This window comes from Lutjanus erythropterus, chromosome 11 (genome assembly GCF_056507025.1).
Source record: "Lutjanus erythropterus isolate fLutEry1 chromosome 11, fLutEry1.hap2, whole genome shotgun sequence".
Classification (NCBI taxonomy): domain Eukaryota; kingdom Metazoa; phylum Chordata; class Actinopteri; order Lutjaniformes; family Lutjanidae; genus Lutjanus; species Lutjanus erythropterus.
In genome coordinates this window covers 16,208,143-16,224,770 of record NC_139327.1, presented here as the reverse complement: position 1 = coordinate 16,224,770, position 16,628 = coordinate 16,208,143, and the positions used below count along the sequence as shown (strand labels likewise).

Below are 16,628 nucleotides of genomic sequence, written 5' to 3'. Positions count from 1 at the left end.
TTGATTTTCAAAATAAGGAAGAAGGCAAAAGGTAGAATGGCATAAATGTATCATGACACAAGTCCACCGCAAAGCAAAAATGTATGTAGTCTACCATATTTAAGTCTCTCTCAATAACAGAAATATGACATGATGCACACCTGTGCTCTGATAGAGTCGTCCACTTACCAGTATCTGGTGGGCATACATTGGCCGAGACAAGAAGAAGGCAGCATCATGTGGAGTGTGGAACTGGTTACAAAGGATGTCAATGGAGGGAACCCGTTTGATGTAGTCCTCTGTGCTTAGGTTGGAGGCCAGAAAGCCACCAAACTGGACCAACGTGTCATGACACTGTAGGAACACAATTATACCAGATATGTAAATTCAAGGATATTAAATTGTTTCCTTTACTATTAAAGAACAGATTGATTAGATTATAATACAGCAGAGTTTACAGCAACTGGCTTCGCTCCCTGTGTGCATCAATGAGCCTTGGCTGCCCATGACCCTGTCGCCGGTTCACCACTTTTGATAGATACTGACCACTGCAGACTGGGAACACCCCACAAGAGCTGCAGTTTTGGAGATGCTCTGACCCAGTCATCTAGCCATCACAATTTGTCCCTTGTCCTTACACTTGCCCATTTTTTCCTGCTTCTAACACATTAACTTTGAGGACAAAATGTTCACTTGCTGCCTAATATATCCCACCCACTAACCAAAGCCATGATGAAGAGATAATCAGTGTTAGTCGCTTCACCTGTCATAGTGTTATGCCTGATCGGTGTAGCTGCTTTAAACTACATGATCATATACACACCCCTTTGCATCACTGCTGCCTTGCATATCCTGCATCCATTTGGAGCAATGGTTGTGCACATCCTCAGAAATTAGCACTATGCATATGCGAATGCAAACTTTAAATAGTAAGTATTTGTGTATTCCAATAGCCACACAACCATACTACTTCGCATGTCACAATAAGATTTAAGTTTTATTATGAAATAAATAAATTTCATATATACCATATGCATATATGAAATGCATACATCATATGCATATGATGAAAATTTTAAACAGTGTTTCTGCTCAGGTTTCAACCAGCTTTTTGACACCATAATGAATACAATTTAAGACCCGTTTTACATCCATACTGGCAAAAAAGTATGAAAGATATTAAGGGAAATTGGAGCCCATACTTGTTTTGTTGTAGTTGTTACACTGTGATCAATGCAATTTTCTTTTACCAAAAACATTTAAAAGTGAGCCCAAAGTTTAAACTTTTTAAGGACCTATGGAAACCCTGCTTACACCAAATTTCTCTTTTGATTCTTGAGCTGAAAAATTTTGGGAACCCCTGGATTAATGTATTGAAAAACAAAGTGTGTGTACCTGGTCATATAGGTGGCCCACAAGTTTGAGATGTTTCTCTCCACCTTCTAAGAAAACCACACCGTTTCGTTGCTGAGCCATGAGGAGACACAGTGGCAAGGCCAATTCGTGGTCGAGCAGTGCATCCTTCAATCGCTGTGATGACTTCTTAGTGTTCCGTATCTGGCCAAAGTAGCCGCCCTGTTGAGAAGTATTACAGCCATAATGACAGTGACCTGAGCTCAAGTACAGCACAGAACCAGGTAGTCATACAGATCTTGCTTAATAGATTGCATTAGGTAATGATAACTACTTAAGTCTATGTACCTCGGCTTTGAGCTGCTCCCCTCCGGTCATGGCCTCCAACTGCTCTGAGGTCATCTCGTCTGTGATCTCAATGCCAGCCATTTTCTGCACCACCTCTTTCAGGATCAACAGGTCAAAACTGTAGGAAGAGGAGGGATAATCAAGGCAAAGTACATATCCTGACACATTAAAAGTTTCATAAGAAATGAACCACTGATTTGCAGAAGTTCACAAGCTAACCCACAGATTAATCTGCAAATCATTCATCCTGTTGCCATTTGGAGCAACTTACCTCTTTCCTGCTTTTAGCTGGTTGGTGACATATTGAAGGAGGCCAGCCAGCTCAATTGGGTATTTCCTGAACACGGCTCCGCACAGACTCGCCAGGCCTTGGTTGACAAGCGGAACAGGTGTATGTTAGATACTCATTAAAACATCAAACACTTTCTCTCCTTTTGCATGCAAATGAATGACTGCTGTCCAGTAACAGGCCAGTTAGCTGTGAAGCCACATACTCTGAAGCCACGAGGAGATGGTGGTGTCGTCATGCTTCATCTTCTCCTTCTCAGGATTGGCCAGAGCCTCGATGATGCAATCTGAAGACAGAGTTAAGAGCAACAGCATGGAAAACAAGGAAGAAGTTCCCTTTACACTTACACCCCTCTGCCTCTAAGAACACACTATCTCACAGACACATGTAAGTTGCTAGCTGACTCAATAAAGAGGGAACATTGTAGGATACAGGCCAAGACATCATAGTTTAGGGATGTGAGGTATTTCAAAGAGTCCACGACTGGAACGATGAGGTTGTCGTACCACTGGATCTGAGACAGCATCTGAAATACAACAGGACAGAAGAAGCAATAAAATATCACCAACTAGAGAGGATATGTGTTATAGCTAACCTGATGCCACCCCTTTACCTCCACTAAGTGTTCACATTGCAACCCTCAGGGAGGCTGTAAGCAATTCCCAGAGCAGATGCTATTGTGAGGGCCAGAAAAATGTAACTGGTATACAGAGGAAGCAAGGTGCTAATTGCAACAACATTTCTTATCTTCTCCTGCAAAAATCTGGAATTAATTTCTTTGTTGACATCATTTAATTGAGACTAATCAGACCAAAATACACTTACATAATCAAAGAGGATGGTGGGATTGCTATGGCTCAGTTTGCCAATCTGCCTTCCAGATTGTTTCACATTCTCTTTGGTCAACCGCCTGGAGAGGGGAAAAAAGCCCAAGACAGGAAATGGCAGATTAAAAACACAAGACATGCAAAGAGTGCTGTAGGCAGAGACCGTCACTTCTGAGAGCTTCACAGTGATCGGAAAAGGCTCTTATGGTTGTCAGCTTAAGAGAAAAGTAGTGTCATTGATTTGTTCAATAACAGACCAGTGTTGGAATAATTACTTGAACAACACAAAAACACAGTAGTCCTAGTCCCATTTAAAATTATTACGCTGTCTGTCCTTTCAATATAGCTTAAATTCAGATGGCTGGTGAACAAAACAAAACATTAACACATCTCTGCATGTTTTCACGATCAAATCTACTAAACCCTACAGACTCAAGTTAGCATATATTATAAGATCTGAAGAGACATAGGCCTAACTGTCTTGGCAGAGTTTATTTGCGTTGAAGTCATATGAATATGAGAAAAATAAATAAATCAATGGAATTTGTTCCTGAACATTACTGTGAGCAGGGCGAACTAACAAATGAAGTGGGTGCTTCATGGCCTTGATGTTCTGAATGTCTGCTGGTATTCAAAACTGAATTTATTGTCCACCCTCTCAATTGACTTTCCATAGATGATAGTAAGGTTATGTGCGATTCTGAACAGAAAACAAGGCAAAGCTTTCAAAAGAAGATAAACTGGTCAGCACAATCAGAGGTTGCAAACAAATCCAACGGTCCTATCACCATGGTAAAGCTGTCAAAAGTGGCAAAATGTTAGTTAAATCACCACATTCAGTTACTGTCCTCCCTCAGACTAAAAGTTCAGAGTCCTCTAAGCAAATAAAAACATCTACAGAGAATTGTTTGTCCTCATTGCCATAAAAAGTCTTAGTCAGTAAGGACAGAAACTTTTCCAGTCCTCACCACTGAATACCTGGTGCTCCTTTTAATGTAAGCTCTAATTGTGTTTTTAAGTTAACTTGTTTTAAGGTGTCCCATCTGGATGTTGTTTGTTGTGTTTTAATGTTGTTTGCACATGCAAGCAAAGAAAAGAAATCTGCCTTTTACACACAAAGGGGAGACAGAGTACTTTTCTATTCTAAAGACTGCGAGAAGGTCAAGAAATATTCCAGAAATGTACTTGGTAAATGACAAAAAGCATTTAAACTTGACTTGAATGAAGGGAAAACAGTCCCCCATTCATCCAGGGAAGGCAACGGTCCGCAGAACAGGATTGAATTAGATGGGAAAATAAACAGGTACACATTTTAAATAACCACACACACAACAGGAATCAGCATGCAGTCTACAAGGACACAGTCCTGACCTAGTGTTGTGTGAGGATTGGAGACACAGCAAAAGTCAACCAAAGGTACAGAAAGACAGATGACTGCACGGTAGTGGTACACTGGATTCTGCAAAGTGACTTACTTCATAATGTATTTGGCCCTTTCAATAGTTTGAGCTTTGACTTTGACCAACAGTGGATGGCTGGAATAGGTCTCATTCTTCCATTGTCCATATAACCGGTACCTGAGGGAGCACAGATTGAGAAGGCATGATTAAACAGCAGGTTTAGATACACCGCACTCAAAACAACATTTGAAGGATTGGCAGAATAGGACATAAAAAGGGTGACAAGAATGTACATAACAGATGTAAAAATCCACACACTTTCTGAGAGTACGCTTTAAGAAAAAGCTTTAACGTAAACTCAACACGTCATCTTATAAAGCTTTCAATTCAAAACAGTCCTTGAATAGTAAATGGGCACCTCCTGTCTGGCATTATATTAGGCTGCCATTATGTGTGTGACTATTTGCCAGATAACAGCGGGTCAATTTCCACCTCTTTCACATGCAGCCATCCAGTTCAATAAAAAAGAATGCTCCTTAATGGTTGACTTGAAATTCTGAGTAATCTGCTGTGTGTCGTATCTGGAGCGAGAAATGTCAAGGAATATTTAAAAAGCCCTTAAGATGCATCAACAAATTCTGCACAAAGAGCGACCCACTGTGCATAACAATGACAAAGCAGAGCATAAATGAACTGAGCCACTTGTCCATTTTCAGTTCATATAAAATCCTTCCTTTTTTGTGTCGACACAGTTTGGTGTGAAAGACAGTGAAATAATCTACAAAGTGGTACTGTGTTCAGTGACTAAAGAAGTTGCCTTATTAGCTGTGACACACTGACAGAGACAACTAAAGCACAACAAAACCTTTGGGAGTGTGGAGTGTCACTGCTCATCAGTGGTGTGCAAAATATTCAAACAAAGGCTCTATAAATAAAACTCCAGCATTCTTCAAGAGCAGGAAAGATGGTTTGCTAAATAGAAAATGCATTTTCAACAATCAAGGCTAGGCTGAGGGTTTTTGCTTGTGTGTGATACTCTGCCAGCTAGTAAACACCATCCTGGAGCACTGCCTGGGGGTTTACTACCTGACAACTCAATTAAACAGTGCCACATGTAGTGAGAGTGTGTGTGAGAGAGAGTGTGTGTCTCACCTGTGCTGGTAGGGAAAGAGTTTGAAGAGCCCCCATAGCTCCTCAGACATGCAAGCATTACACTCCATCAGAGAGAGAGACGGGAGTAGCACCTGGTCTGCAATGCTCAGGAAACAACTCAACAGGGTATCCTGTAATGAACATACAATCAACATGAGTAAGGTCCTAACATTAACAAATAATACAAAGATAAACTGGCAGATCCATTAAAATAGGACTAAAACTTTAATGGCTACAAAAATAATTACAGTATAAAGTTAATAGATGTATTACTACATGGAATAAACTAGTGGTGTGCATCCTTCCCCCCCCCCCCACTTTAATGTATTGTTATAATCAATTCTTGACAGTAACCACTCAATATAAAAAGTAGGAAAGGTATGGTTGCAAGGCTTGATACAGATGTGCAAAATGTTTAATCTAAAAAAACAGGTTCATGTACATAAATGTAAAAAACAAGATGAAATAAAAAAAACTATAAAAAACTATTAAAAAAACTAACTATAAAACAGCATCCATCACACTAACAATAAGAAGGCCTGTTTACAATATCCTCAAAAACACTTCCAAGCAGACACAAGGTTCTTATAACAAGCCATATGCTTATTTATGCAAGGTGTATCAGGCCTGTGGGCTGCTAGTTGAATAGGCCTGCATTAAAGCAAACAAGTGTTTCTACTTCTTTATTTAATTTCAATTAAAAATCAATCCACACAGCAGTCCAAAAGTCAAAGAAAGTCAATAGTGTTATACGTACCATTTTGTCTTTGACATCAGCTCTGCCATCGTTTTGGTACTAAGAAGCAAAGGACACCAAATACGAGTCAAAATAAGATTTAGGTTGTGGTGCAAATGTAATAATATAGTGGTTAAAGTTTTGTACCTCTTTCATGAAGGCCTTGCCCAGACGCACAATCTTGGCAAAGAGGATAGGGTCATGGGAGAGGTGAGGACCCAGGTAGCCGAGCATGCTGAACGTGTCCCTGCGTAGGTCCTCGAAGTTCTCTGCTGGCCGAGGTGCCCGCTTGCTCCTCAGTGGATGCAGTACACATCCCCTTGCCCCTTTCGGGAGGCCAGCCCTGTGTGGAACAGACCAGTGTCAGAGCTTGTATTTTCTTTTCATTTTCATTGTCTTTGTTATTTAATTTTCTTCTTTTTTTTACTGAACCTGTATGCATGAAATGTTGGTGCCAAGAGGAGATAAAGTAGTCAGATCAGCCATGACATAAGAGGTATTTGAGCTTGTACTGATTTGACTACACATACTGGGCAGTGAGTGAAACATGGAGAAATCAGCACCTTCTGTACAGAGGCTCCACAGTCAGGTGCACAAGCTGGCAGAGTGCCAGTGCAATGGCCTTGTGAGAAGTAGCATAGAAGGCAGGCATCTGGTCCATAATACTCTGGGCGTGGTGCCAGTCTCCAATTCTAAGTAGTGCTTCCAACAGCCCAAGCTTCTGGTTATCAGGTGGCTGTGGGTACAGAAAAGAGTGGCAAATGAGTGTCTGTGTATTATTAAATATGCCAAAGTTCAGTAACACTCAATTAGTGCACAATTTTCAGGTGACACCGAATAAGCTTTAAAAAGTAGACATTTCTATGCAGTTTCTTTCATGTCTTATGAAATCTTCTTTTTTCATCCATCACAATCAATCCTCTCAACATCTCAACATCCGAGACTGACAGAATTCCCCCAGAACAGGCTTATATTTACAAATGCTTCAATACCTTCTCATTCTTCTCCTCCTCCTTTTCTTTATCCTTGTCTTTGTCTTCATTTTTCTCTGAGGGCAACACAACCATTACTAGCTTGCGGGCAATCTGCTTGGCTTCTGAGATGTCTCGTTTGTGTTCCTCTACGATGTTGGCATCTAGTGGCATAAGCTGGAATTACAGAGAGGGCAACAAAATAGATGAGTTTTCAAGTCTCAGGACAAATTGTACCGCAGAGGCTTCATATGTGACCTAGCACCACATTTTGTATTTAATACAAAGGTCTGACATTACAATGAACTGAATATACTGAAGAAATTACAGAATTACAGCTTTTAGCTTTAGGTTTGTCAAAATCATGTTCCCAAACTCTGACTGACACAGGCATAGTGAACAGTAATCTATTAACTGATATGACAGTTCATTGATCTTGAACCATTTCTTTTCCTTACATGTACATAGAGATCTTCCAGCTCTATCAGGTTGTGGTGAAGCAGAGCAGCAGCAATGTGGTAAAGTGACTTGGGGGTTTCCTCATTGGGCTCCTGAAGAAGACACCAGAAAATTAATTATCACTCGACTTAAATATCAGTTAATATGACTCACACTGTGATCTTGGGATTATAGTTTGAGACTGTCTGGCCAACATGTGAGATATCTGATAGCAGGCTTGTTTAAAAAGCTCTTACAAACACACTATAAAATTACAAGGAAGCATTTTAAAATAAGAGCAGGCCACAATCCACTCTCTGTATTCTCACCTGGTAAAATTTGAACTTAAACCCCAGGATGTGGCAAAGGGTGAGTGCCTCACACATGTAGGACTTGATGAGAGACAGGAAGAATTCATCTTGATCAGATCGACTCTCGTATACCTCCAGGATGATGTCCAGAACACGATTAGGGTCCAAGTTGAAACATCCTGCACGCAGGAGAAGGCAGGCAAGATGTAAACAGCCGACCACACCAAGCACAATAACTACAATATTAACTAGAAAAATGTGAGCATTACTGATGAATGTTAATGATCTGTAAACAGTACACTAAGCATGCACTGCATGTTCAAGCTGTGTTGGCAGCTTAGGAAAATAGATATTAATAACCTGTTACTGCTGCAGCCTACTTTACAACAAAAAACAACAACAACGACAACAAAACGAAGACCAGAAGGAATTCTTCATAGACTAGATGAGTTACAAGAATCCAACACCGCGTTACAATGGTTGTTGTCTTTTGGAGACAATCCTTATTCAGATTTTCAATCAACTTCAATTTGATGGTATCCTGCCAATCGTCAAAGACAACTAAAGGCAGTATATCTCAGGTAAATTATACTTTTTTACGTGCAATTTCCAGCCCAATATTTTGCTACTATTTAATAAGTTGTGGGCAATACCATCTATATTCTGATGGATTTTGGATGTCATTGTTTCTATCATTCATCAAATGTTTCTGAAAGTGATGCCAACAATATTGTTTGCCACTATCATTGTCATAAATGTGGTTTAGACTCTCACTTGAGTTTAAAAAAAAAGTTAAACAATGTTTTTATTGTTATTGTCGCCATCGTTCTCAGTGTGGATGGCTCCTAATACTTAATACACAATACAGAAGCTGGATGGGTACAGATTGTTCTAAAAACCTTGGCGTGACAACTCTTGCTTTAAGTGTGGACAAGACAACCAGCAGCATTGGCTGTGAAGATACAAGAGACTGACTGATAGCATATGGTGACAGAGTTTCTGTGATATACGGGTACCTCGCCATGCTAAGCCCTGTAAAAATAACAGTATAACAGAGTCAAGGAAAAACCTAACAAGTGACCAATCAGGTGTGACGTGGGTTCTGGTGAGAAGCCCATTAAAGCATTATCATTCATATATCCTCAGACCCATTTAATCCAAAATTGTCAATTTACAAAAACAAACAAAAAGAGCACATTCAGCGGGACCGTAGATGTAGCTTAAGACATAGCAGTACCATGTTCATTGCAGTAACCCTGAAAAAAACTTGGTACCTATGAGGGACTTGATGCTCTCCAGGACAAGGTGGCTGGTGATGTTGCCTGAGAGGTCTTGGCCCAGCTCAGTGATTAGTTTGGCATAGCCCTCATTCTCCTCCCGTAGCAAGTTAAATTTCTGTTGCTTGTAACTGTGAAGAAATAAAACAAATATGCGACACACATTATGAAGTATTAATGAGTCTTCCCAGTACACTCAAAACCACATTTTTCACTTCATGCATGTCTACATCTCTACTAAGCTGTGCATTCGACTTACAATAGTTTAGTCTTTATTTTTACAATCTTCTGATTGAACTGATGGGCTTGTTTTATAAGTCCAAGAGATTCAAGGGTTTCTGGATCCAGTCTCTCTTTCAGGATGGCCTCTGGAACAAAAAACTGAAAAAAACAATTAACAAGTTAATTACTTTGTTTTAGTAGTTTATTCCAGACCAGGATATCCACATTCTTTCACCTTCCACATAGTTCTTTTCAGTATATAACTGCAATGCAAGTGGCAATTGCTAAGTCATACAGGTTCTTGTATTTTGATAGAATAACTGACTTTCTTTAGGTAGCCTTTGTGTTCTTTGTTAGTCTAAAGTGCACGTAACAAACATTTTCTGTCAGTTAAGAAAATATTATTATAATACAGAAATTTCTTGACCTACCAAACATGCTCCCACCAGCTGTGTGTAATGGTCACGTTTGTTTTTTTCTTCCAGTGCACCTGTCTCTAAATCTGTGAAAAAATTTAATTAATAAAAATATTAGTTGTATTAGTAAAAAAATAACAAGTTTGCTAACCACTATTACATACTATATCTGAGTTACTTTTAATGCAGTACTTCATACACAATAAGTCAATGTTTCAAATAAAAACCCAAATTTACCTAGTATACTGAACACATCTGCTAAAATTGATGGCATATCATCTTGGAGTTCCTGAAAGCAAAACAAAAGTTAACTGACAATGTTTAAGCTGGGAAAAAAATACTGCTGGCACAATAAAACCAAAATCACAAAATTCAGTATCAAATCAAGCTCTTAAAGTTAACCATACTCACAAAAATAAATGGATTTCAAAGCCAATGTCTTACAATATTTGAAGAATAAGAAACAAATGGTTCAATCTTGGTACTGAACCAGCAAGTCCTGTTCGACTGCCAAAATTTGGCGTTGGTTACAGCCCTTAGTACAAGTACCAAGCATGATAGGGCAATAGGTAATAAACAAGAAATAAAAGAGTTGTCTCTTTTTGAGGATAGATCAGATACTGCTACATTTAACCCTCAAGTAAAAACATTTAAAAAGCTTTTGTACCATCATGTCCCCAAGGACACTGGCGACAAGATCCAACTTCAGGTTTCCCTGTACAACTTGCCAGCAGAGCTCATATAAAGCAGCCTGTATATCTGCAGGGAGAAACAGACAAGACACAACTCATCTTAGATTGAACTGCCAGAAGGAAATAGTCATCCATATTAAATGTAGAAATTAGAAGCTAAAATGAACTAAATTTGGTATTGATATAAAACACAAAAAACTGACTGCATTAAGTGTTCACCTACTTCAAGAATGTATTTAATAGTAGCACCATGTGGAACAATTGAAGCCTTAAATGTTAAGGTTAGAGGGTCTGTGTCGGCTTTTCTCCATTCCTCTTTGTAAATGTAGCTATAAATGTTGAATTCTATTTAGAAACTGTCCTTTACCATCCATACAGTAGGGATCACATGTGCATCACTAATGCTGGAAACACTAATAAATGCATGAATAATTATCACTAATGCTTAAAACAACTTACTTTTCACACAGGTCAGTGTTTTGATTACTGTTTCAAAACATTTCAGTTTCAATTTACACTTTGGCTTATTGTTGTGCAACAATAAAGTCATGCACTCAAGCAAACATACTGGCATGACTGGGCAGTCTGCAAGTCACAGCTTGACTGAAAGCTGTCATGTTATGAAAAAGCTATCTGCAGTGTGGCAACATTCTGAGAAGCTGAAGAATTAAAAACGTGTTGTTTGTTAACAGTTTCAAAATAAAGTAAGATTTCCAGGAAACACAGCCAAGTTGCAGAGTGGCATTTAACACTGAAATTAATTAAAGGAGATTTGTTCAAGATTTACATATGTTTAGTTACAGTGATAAATGCTTTGTTGCTCCCCTCTGGCACAAACAAAAACAGCATGTTGCAGATGTGCCTGTGAACATTTATTTGTTTAAGAGATACCTTTTATAATTAAAATAATAAATTTATCAACATGACACTGACATGGAATTATCATTAATTATAAACCAACTTATCAATTGCAGATATCTTCATATCATTATGTCAATATTATACTTTTGTCTAACCGCTTTTGCAATAAGTAACATTTCAAGTGTTTCTTTAATCTCAATTGACATATTTCACCTATTTTCTGACCACAATTCGTAGCATAATTTTAACGTATATCTTACATAGCTGATGGTTTCAAACTACTCCAGTGCCCAGTGCTTAAATACATTGAGAAGCAAACAAAAGACAAGTGAATAACAGAACTGAGGTGATTCTTAACTTACCTCTAATCTCACTTCCATGATTTGTTTTCTCTGTAAGTTCTTTGCAGAGTTGTACGCTGTGAAGTAAAAGACAAAATTCTGGTCAGTCAGGATACCCAAATGTGACAATCCATAGCCTGTGAAGTGGCCATGCCAATATAAATTTATACATCTTATTACATTAATTTCCACCCATGAAAAATAATTCAGATACAGTAGTTTTATTGGTTGCAAATACCTGCACACCCATATTTTTGTAACATTTGGATTGGAGGTGTCACAATTTCATTAAATCAACAAATGATCGAAATAAGCTTTAAATTTCAACACTTGAATTGAAAAGGCAAATTCGGCAAATCTCCCAGTATTTTTTTTTCCTCTCCACCCCTGCCTACTTGCAGTGTCCGGCACATGTCCAAAGGAAAAAACAAAAACACTAAAGAGAAGACACAGTGTAGTGTGCTAGTCATTATATTACACTTGACAACATACAGCTATTTTTTTAAAGAAGAATTTGAAAATGTAAATGACAGTTGTCAGGGTATAAAAACCAAGGCATTAGCATTCAGTGCTAAAAAAGTGTCATTTGAATCTATTTGAACCATGGAAAATGGAAAGTCAGATCAGGTAGAAGGGTGTGTGTCTGCTGCTTCTAGGGGTACAAGCGAGAAAAAAAATGAATGAAATGGTGATGTAATGGTGTAATTTTGGTATTACTATTATTATTATTATTATTATTATTAGTAGTAGTAGTAGTAGTAGTAGTATTATTATTATTGATATTATTAATACTGAGTTACTAGGCCTACTCAATCATCTCTCTCTCTTCGTCTTCGATCAGTGAGACAGCCTACTATAGCTGTTTCTGAGCTTTCGTCAAGGGTATTGACTGGAAAATTGAACTAGCATACATGTTTTTGATGGTGGGGAAATCAGAGAACCTGAAGGAAACTCATGCAGGCACAGGGAGAACATGCAAACTCCACACAGAAAACCTGCGACTTAACTGGGATTCAAACCAACGACCTTCTTGCTGTAAGGCGAAAGTGCTAATTGCTTTTCCCACCACCTTGGACAGTAAACCGCAGATATTCAAAAACTCCCTGTGCATTTTTCCAAATCTGTGTGTGTCCAAACCAACAGAACCACAGACTTAAGTCAAGCCAAGCGCTTTGAAGGCACCTTGTGTTGCTCAGTATCTTCTGTTAAAACTAATCAACACACCAACAATACACTAGCTGACTACCTCTGTACCTGATGCTCAATGCTCAATGTGAAACATGCTCAATAAGAGTAATGATTGGCAAAGAGGAGTGACTAGTGCCAATGGTACAATAGTCAGAGATGCTGAGTGACTCCAAGTAAACAGAAGCGTGTAAGAGCCCTAAAATCAAACATAGCATGTTTAATATTCACATGAGGCTGACAGGCCATTATCCCTAATCCAAACAAAAAGGTGCAGCACTAGATCCAATTCACACCCTGGTCTCTCCGAACTCCGACTAATCTCACTGTTTCACTTACACAACAGATGTCAGACACAGACAGATCCAAATGTTCACAGTAATCTTGTGTGGCTTTTGAAAAAACAATTACTGTTTGGGCCAATTAAGTTCAGGTATCTGAAGAAAAAAACTATCAGAACATGTCTGGAGGTAAGGGTCAACCCTATCACATACACAATCATAGAGTGCAATTATTCACTGAGATTTATTCTCTGCAGTTCCGACAAATCAACTCCAATCGTTCGCCAGTGTCTTGGTCAGGGGTACTGATGTGAGAATTAACCTAGCATACATGGTTTTGATGGTAAGAGAAACCAGAGCACTCCCAGAAAACCCAAGCATGGGGAGAACATGCAGACTCCACACAGAAAAGGCCCTGTACAAACCAGTGTTTAAATCCACAACCTTCTCGCCATGAGCCAAGGTACTAATCATGTGTTCGTCTGTTTGATGGGAAGGAAAATAAGTGTTTTGTGTTTTTAATAGAAAAATTACTTGATGTGGCTGCTAGATTGACTGAAGCTTTACAGCTTCATCTCAGCTCTGCACAGCAGCTGAGACCACATTAAATATGAAATGTTTTACAGTCAGTGCACAGTGGGTGATCTCTGCCAGAATCAAGACAAACCACAAAAAAGAAATATTATGCATTAATTATAGATTATATATTATCACTTAAAAACATGTAAGTTTTACTCTTGATAGGAAGATTTAACAAGTTGCTATTCCTGAAACAAAATTCTGTCAAAGTGCAATCAGCTACAGACACATGCTTTATGTACATGGAGTACTTTTAGTTGGTGCATCTCACTGCAGGCCTTGCTTAAATATGCGAGGCCTACAAAATAGTAGCTAGCAAGCCTATTGTGTCTCCGCCTGTACGTGATGGCTGCGTTCAAGAAAATGGGTGAAAATCGTGTTCACGCAACGTTTCCCTCTTTAAGAATGATTAAACCCACCACCGGACTCTTCCAATGGTATTGAAATCCAGATGTTAGGGCGAGCTCCTACGGTGTAGCCAAGATTAGTGGATTTTGACGTGGTGCTGATAAAGATTTTGTTCACTGTCCAGATATCACAGGCTGGCACCGAGCGCATAATATCGATATATAACTATAACTAATTACATACTTTGAATTAGTTGGCGAGCTGCTGGGTTACACACACAACTAACGTTAGCTTAACGTTAGCTGACAAGATATACTGCACGTTAACGCTGTGACTATAGTATATTTGAGAAATCAACATTTCTTGAACAAAATCCTTAAATGTCACTAATTTTTACACGCTAACATGTTCTGGCAACATAACGTTTAACAGCTCAGTCGATATCACGGATGCTCCAACTAGCTAACGTTACAGCTAACTTGCTATGTGAAGCCTCGTCGTTTCCCTCCACTTGATTACTATTGCTGTTAGCAGTGCGTTAAACAAGGCTGGCTATGAAATGCTTTATCAACAATTCTTGATCAAATTTGTGTTGCTAAATAACGTTAGCTAATTAGATGAATTTTGGCACCAAATTCATTTAAATTTAAAGCTGAGATTGAGAGTGGGCTAACCTACATGGATGCTAACTAGCTTAAGCTAACGTTAGCTTTGAAAGCCACCGTGTTTACAAATTAAATAATGGTCTAATGGGAGCATACGCTATCTAAACTGCTACTATGCAGGTAACGTTATCCAGCTAGCTTGGTAGCTAACGACTCCGCCACATAGGACGGAGTAAATAGACTGCATTCATATTCAAATGTCAACTAGACAATTTGCTTATTTTTTGAAATAGCGTTAGCGGGCCACTTGAACTGTTTCCTTGCTAGCTAACGTTGCCGCTTATGATAGCCCTAGCAAACACAGTTGAAAGACTGGCCTCAAACTGCAATGGTAGCTACGTATTTTTCAATCAGCCAGCTTATATGAATCCATAACGGTTAAACCTCTATAATCCTTGACACTGTGTTGAAGTTCAGGTTTACTCACAACTCGTGTTTTCCTGATTTTTCCCAGTTTTTGATCCATTCACCAGGGAGGATAAGTGTCGCCATCTTCCATACACACAGCCCGGATGTCTATCTCATCATGGCACACACAGGGTCAAATGTGGTGGAGGTGGTTAGCTAGCTGCTGCTGCTGCTGCTGTCGCTAGCTCACTGTTGCATGGTGGGACACGGAGGGCTGTCTCTGAGGCTTTGTGTTAACACTGAGTGGTAATGAAAGCATCTGACTACACATCAGGGCTCAGTTTGGTCCAAATAATTTAGAACAGTAATTAAGGAACTTCTATATTCACAATTTAATGACTTAAACTACATTTACCTACCCTTAAATGACAAAAAATCACACAAACACTAGAGCCTGACAGATATATCAGTCGATAGTTATTATTGGCCAGATATTGGCATATCACAGTTATATCAGTCTATGTCGGTATCATCATGTATGTCGTCCAATAATCATTTATATAAAGACTTTTTTTAAACATAACATAATGCAGATTTTATTTATTAGCTTCATAGGCAGCATTTTTTTTATTTGATATCTTTTCTGAATTCTGATTCAATATATACATTTTGCTCTATTTGTGACACTCTTATTTAGTTATTTGTAATAATTAAAAAATACTAGGACTGTGACATCATCTACTGTGATATTACATTGTTGATTATTTTGTATTTTATGAAAGTACTGCTCCATTGTTTTTGTTTGTACATACAAAATTCATGACAATTCAAAACATTTTTGTGCATGCTTAGATCATGGCTGTCTACCTTTATTTTGTTTCATTAAATAAGGAAAGCAGAAGTACATTTTGAAATACTGTGCACATTAAATGTATTATTTTATAAAGGATATTTTGTCAAGCCATCACTTTTCTTTGTTTTTTAAATATCCCAATAACTATCGTATCATAGACTTTTTACTGTGGTATTAGCATACCTTGTGTGGCTTTAAAGAGGGGAAAGAGAAAGCAAATGAACAGAATACGCCTTTCCACCTGAACAGGAGAAGGGTGTAGAGAGGAGATAGATCAGAGTACACCTGTGAGGTGGAGAAGGCAGAAAATTAACAGTGAGCAGTGAGAGCAGGAAAAAGAGGAGATAATTAAAAGCTACCAATCCAGTTTGCATGATTCCTGTATCTACCAAAGGTAAAGGTCACAGTGACCTCACTTAACACATTTTTGGCCATCAAATGATGAGGTGATGACATTTTATGTGCAAAAGGTCAAAAGTAAACTTTACTGTGACATTATAAGGTCCATCTCTCCATCAGTCCTCTGTACTCCTTTGTAAAAAATAGTCTCTAAGTGAAGACAGCATGTCTCTCACCGAAAATTATTCGCTCAATTATTCACACATGTAGTGAGAACTATTGCGCTAAAAATATATTTAATACCTTATGTAAAATTCCTTTAAAGTTACAGGTCAGTATAGTAGTAAGTTCCATATTAAATTCCTTCAAAGTCTTCACTACAGAGGTTATATGATCTGGACACGTGGATATGACCTG

General features: G+C 38.5%; 1 protein-coding gene across 1 annotated transcript in view; it reads right to left on the bottom strand.

Moving 5' to 3' along the window:
- thoc2 (THO complex 2) overlaps positions 1-15,255 on the bottom strand; it is a 31,881-nt gene extending 16,626 nt beyond the window's left edge. Inside the window, exons 1-22 of the mRNA XM_084730968.1 lie at positions 15,099-15,255; positions 11,635-11,690; positions 10,387-10,478; positions 9,957-10,008; positions 9,735-9,805; positions 9,341-9,462; positions 9,079-9,212; positions 7,823-7,983; positions 7,514-7,606; positions 7,077-7,232; positions 6,648-6,820; positions 6,232-6,427; positions 6,106-6,144; positions 5,349-5,479; positions 4,272-4,373; positions 2,795-2,879; positions 2,402-2,495; positions 2,175-2,255; positions 1,952-2,048; positions 1,681-1,798; positions 1,375-1,554; positions 169-333 (exon numbers count right to left, since the gene is read on the bottom strand). Coding sequence (XP_084587094.1) covers positions 169-333; positions 1,375-1,554; positions 1,681-1,798; positions 1,952-2,048; positions 2,175-2,255; positions 2,402-2,495; positions 2,795-2,879; positions 4,272-4,373; positions 5,349-5,479; positions 6,106-6,144; positions 6,232-6,427; positions 6,648-6,820; positions 7,077-7,232; positions 7,514-7,606; positions 7,823-7,983; positions 9,079-9,212; positions 9,341-9,462; positions 9,735-9,805; positions 9,957-10,008; positions 10,387-10,478; positions 11,635-11,690; positions 15,099-15,163 — 2,463 coding nt within the window. The 5' untranslated portion in view covers positions 15,164-15,255. The remainder of the gene's footprint in view (positions 1-168; positions 334-1,374; positions 1,555-1,680; positions 1,799-1,951; positions 2,049-2,174; positions 2,256-2,401; positions 2,496-2,794; positions 2,880-4,271; positions 4,374-5,348; positions 5,480-6,105; positions 6,145-6,231; positions 6,428-6,647; positions 6,821-7,076; positions 7,233-7,513; positions 7,607-7,822; positions 7,984-9,078; positions 9,213-9,340; positions 9,463-9,734; positions 9,806-9,956; positions 10,009-10,386; positions 10,479-11,634; positions 11,691-15,098) is intronic.
- Between the last annotated feature and the right edge of the window lie 1,373 nt (positions 15,256-16,628).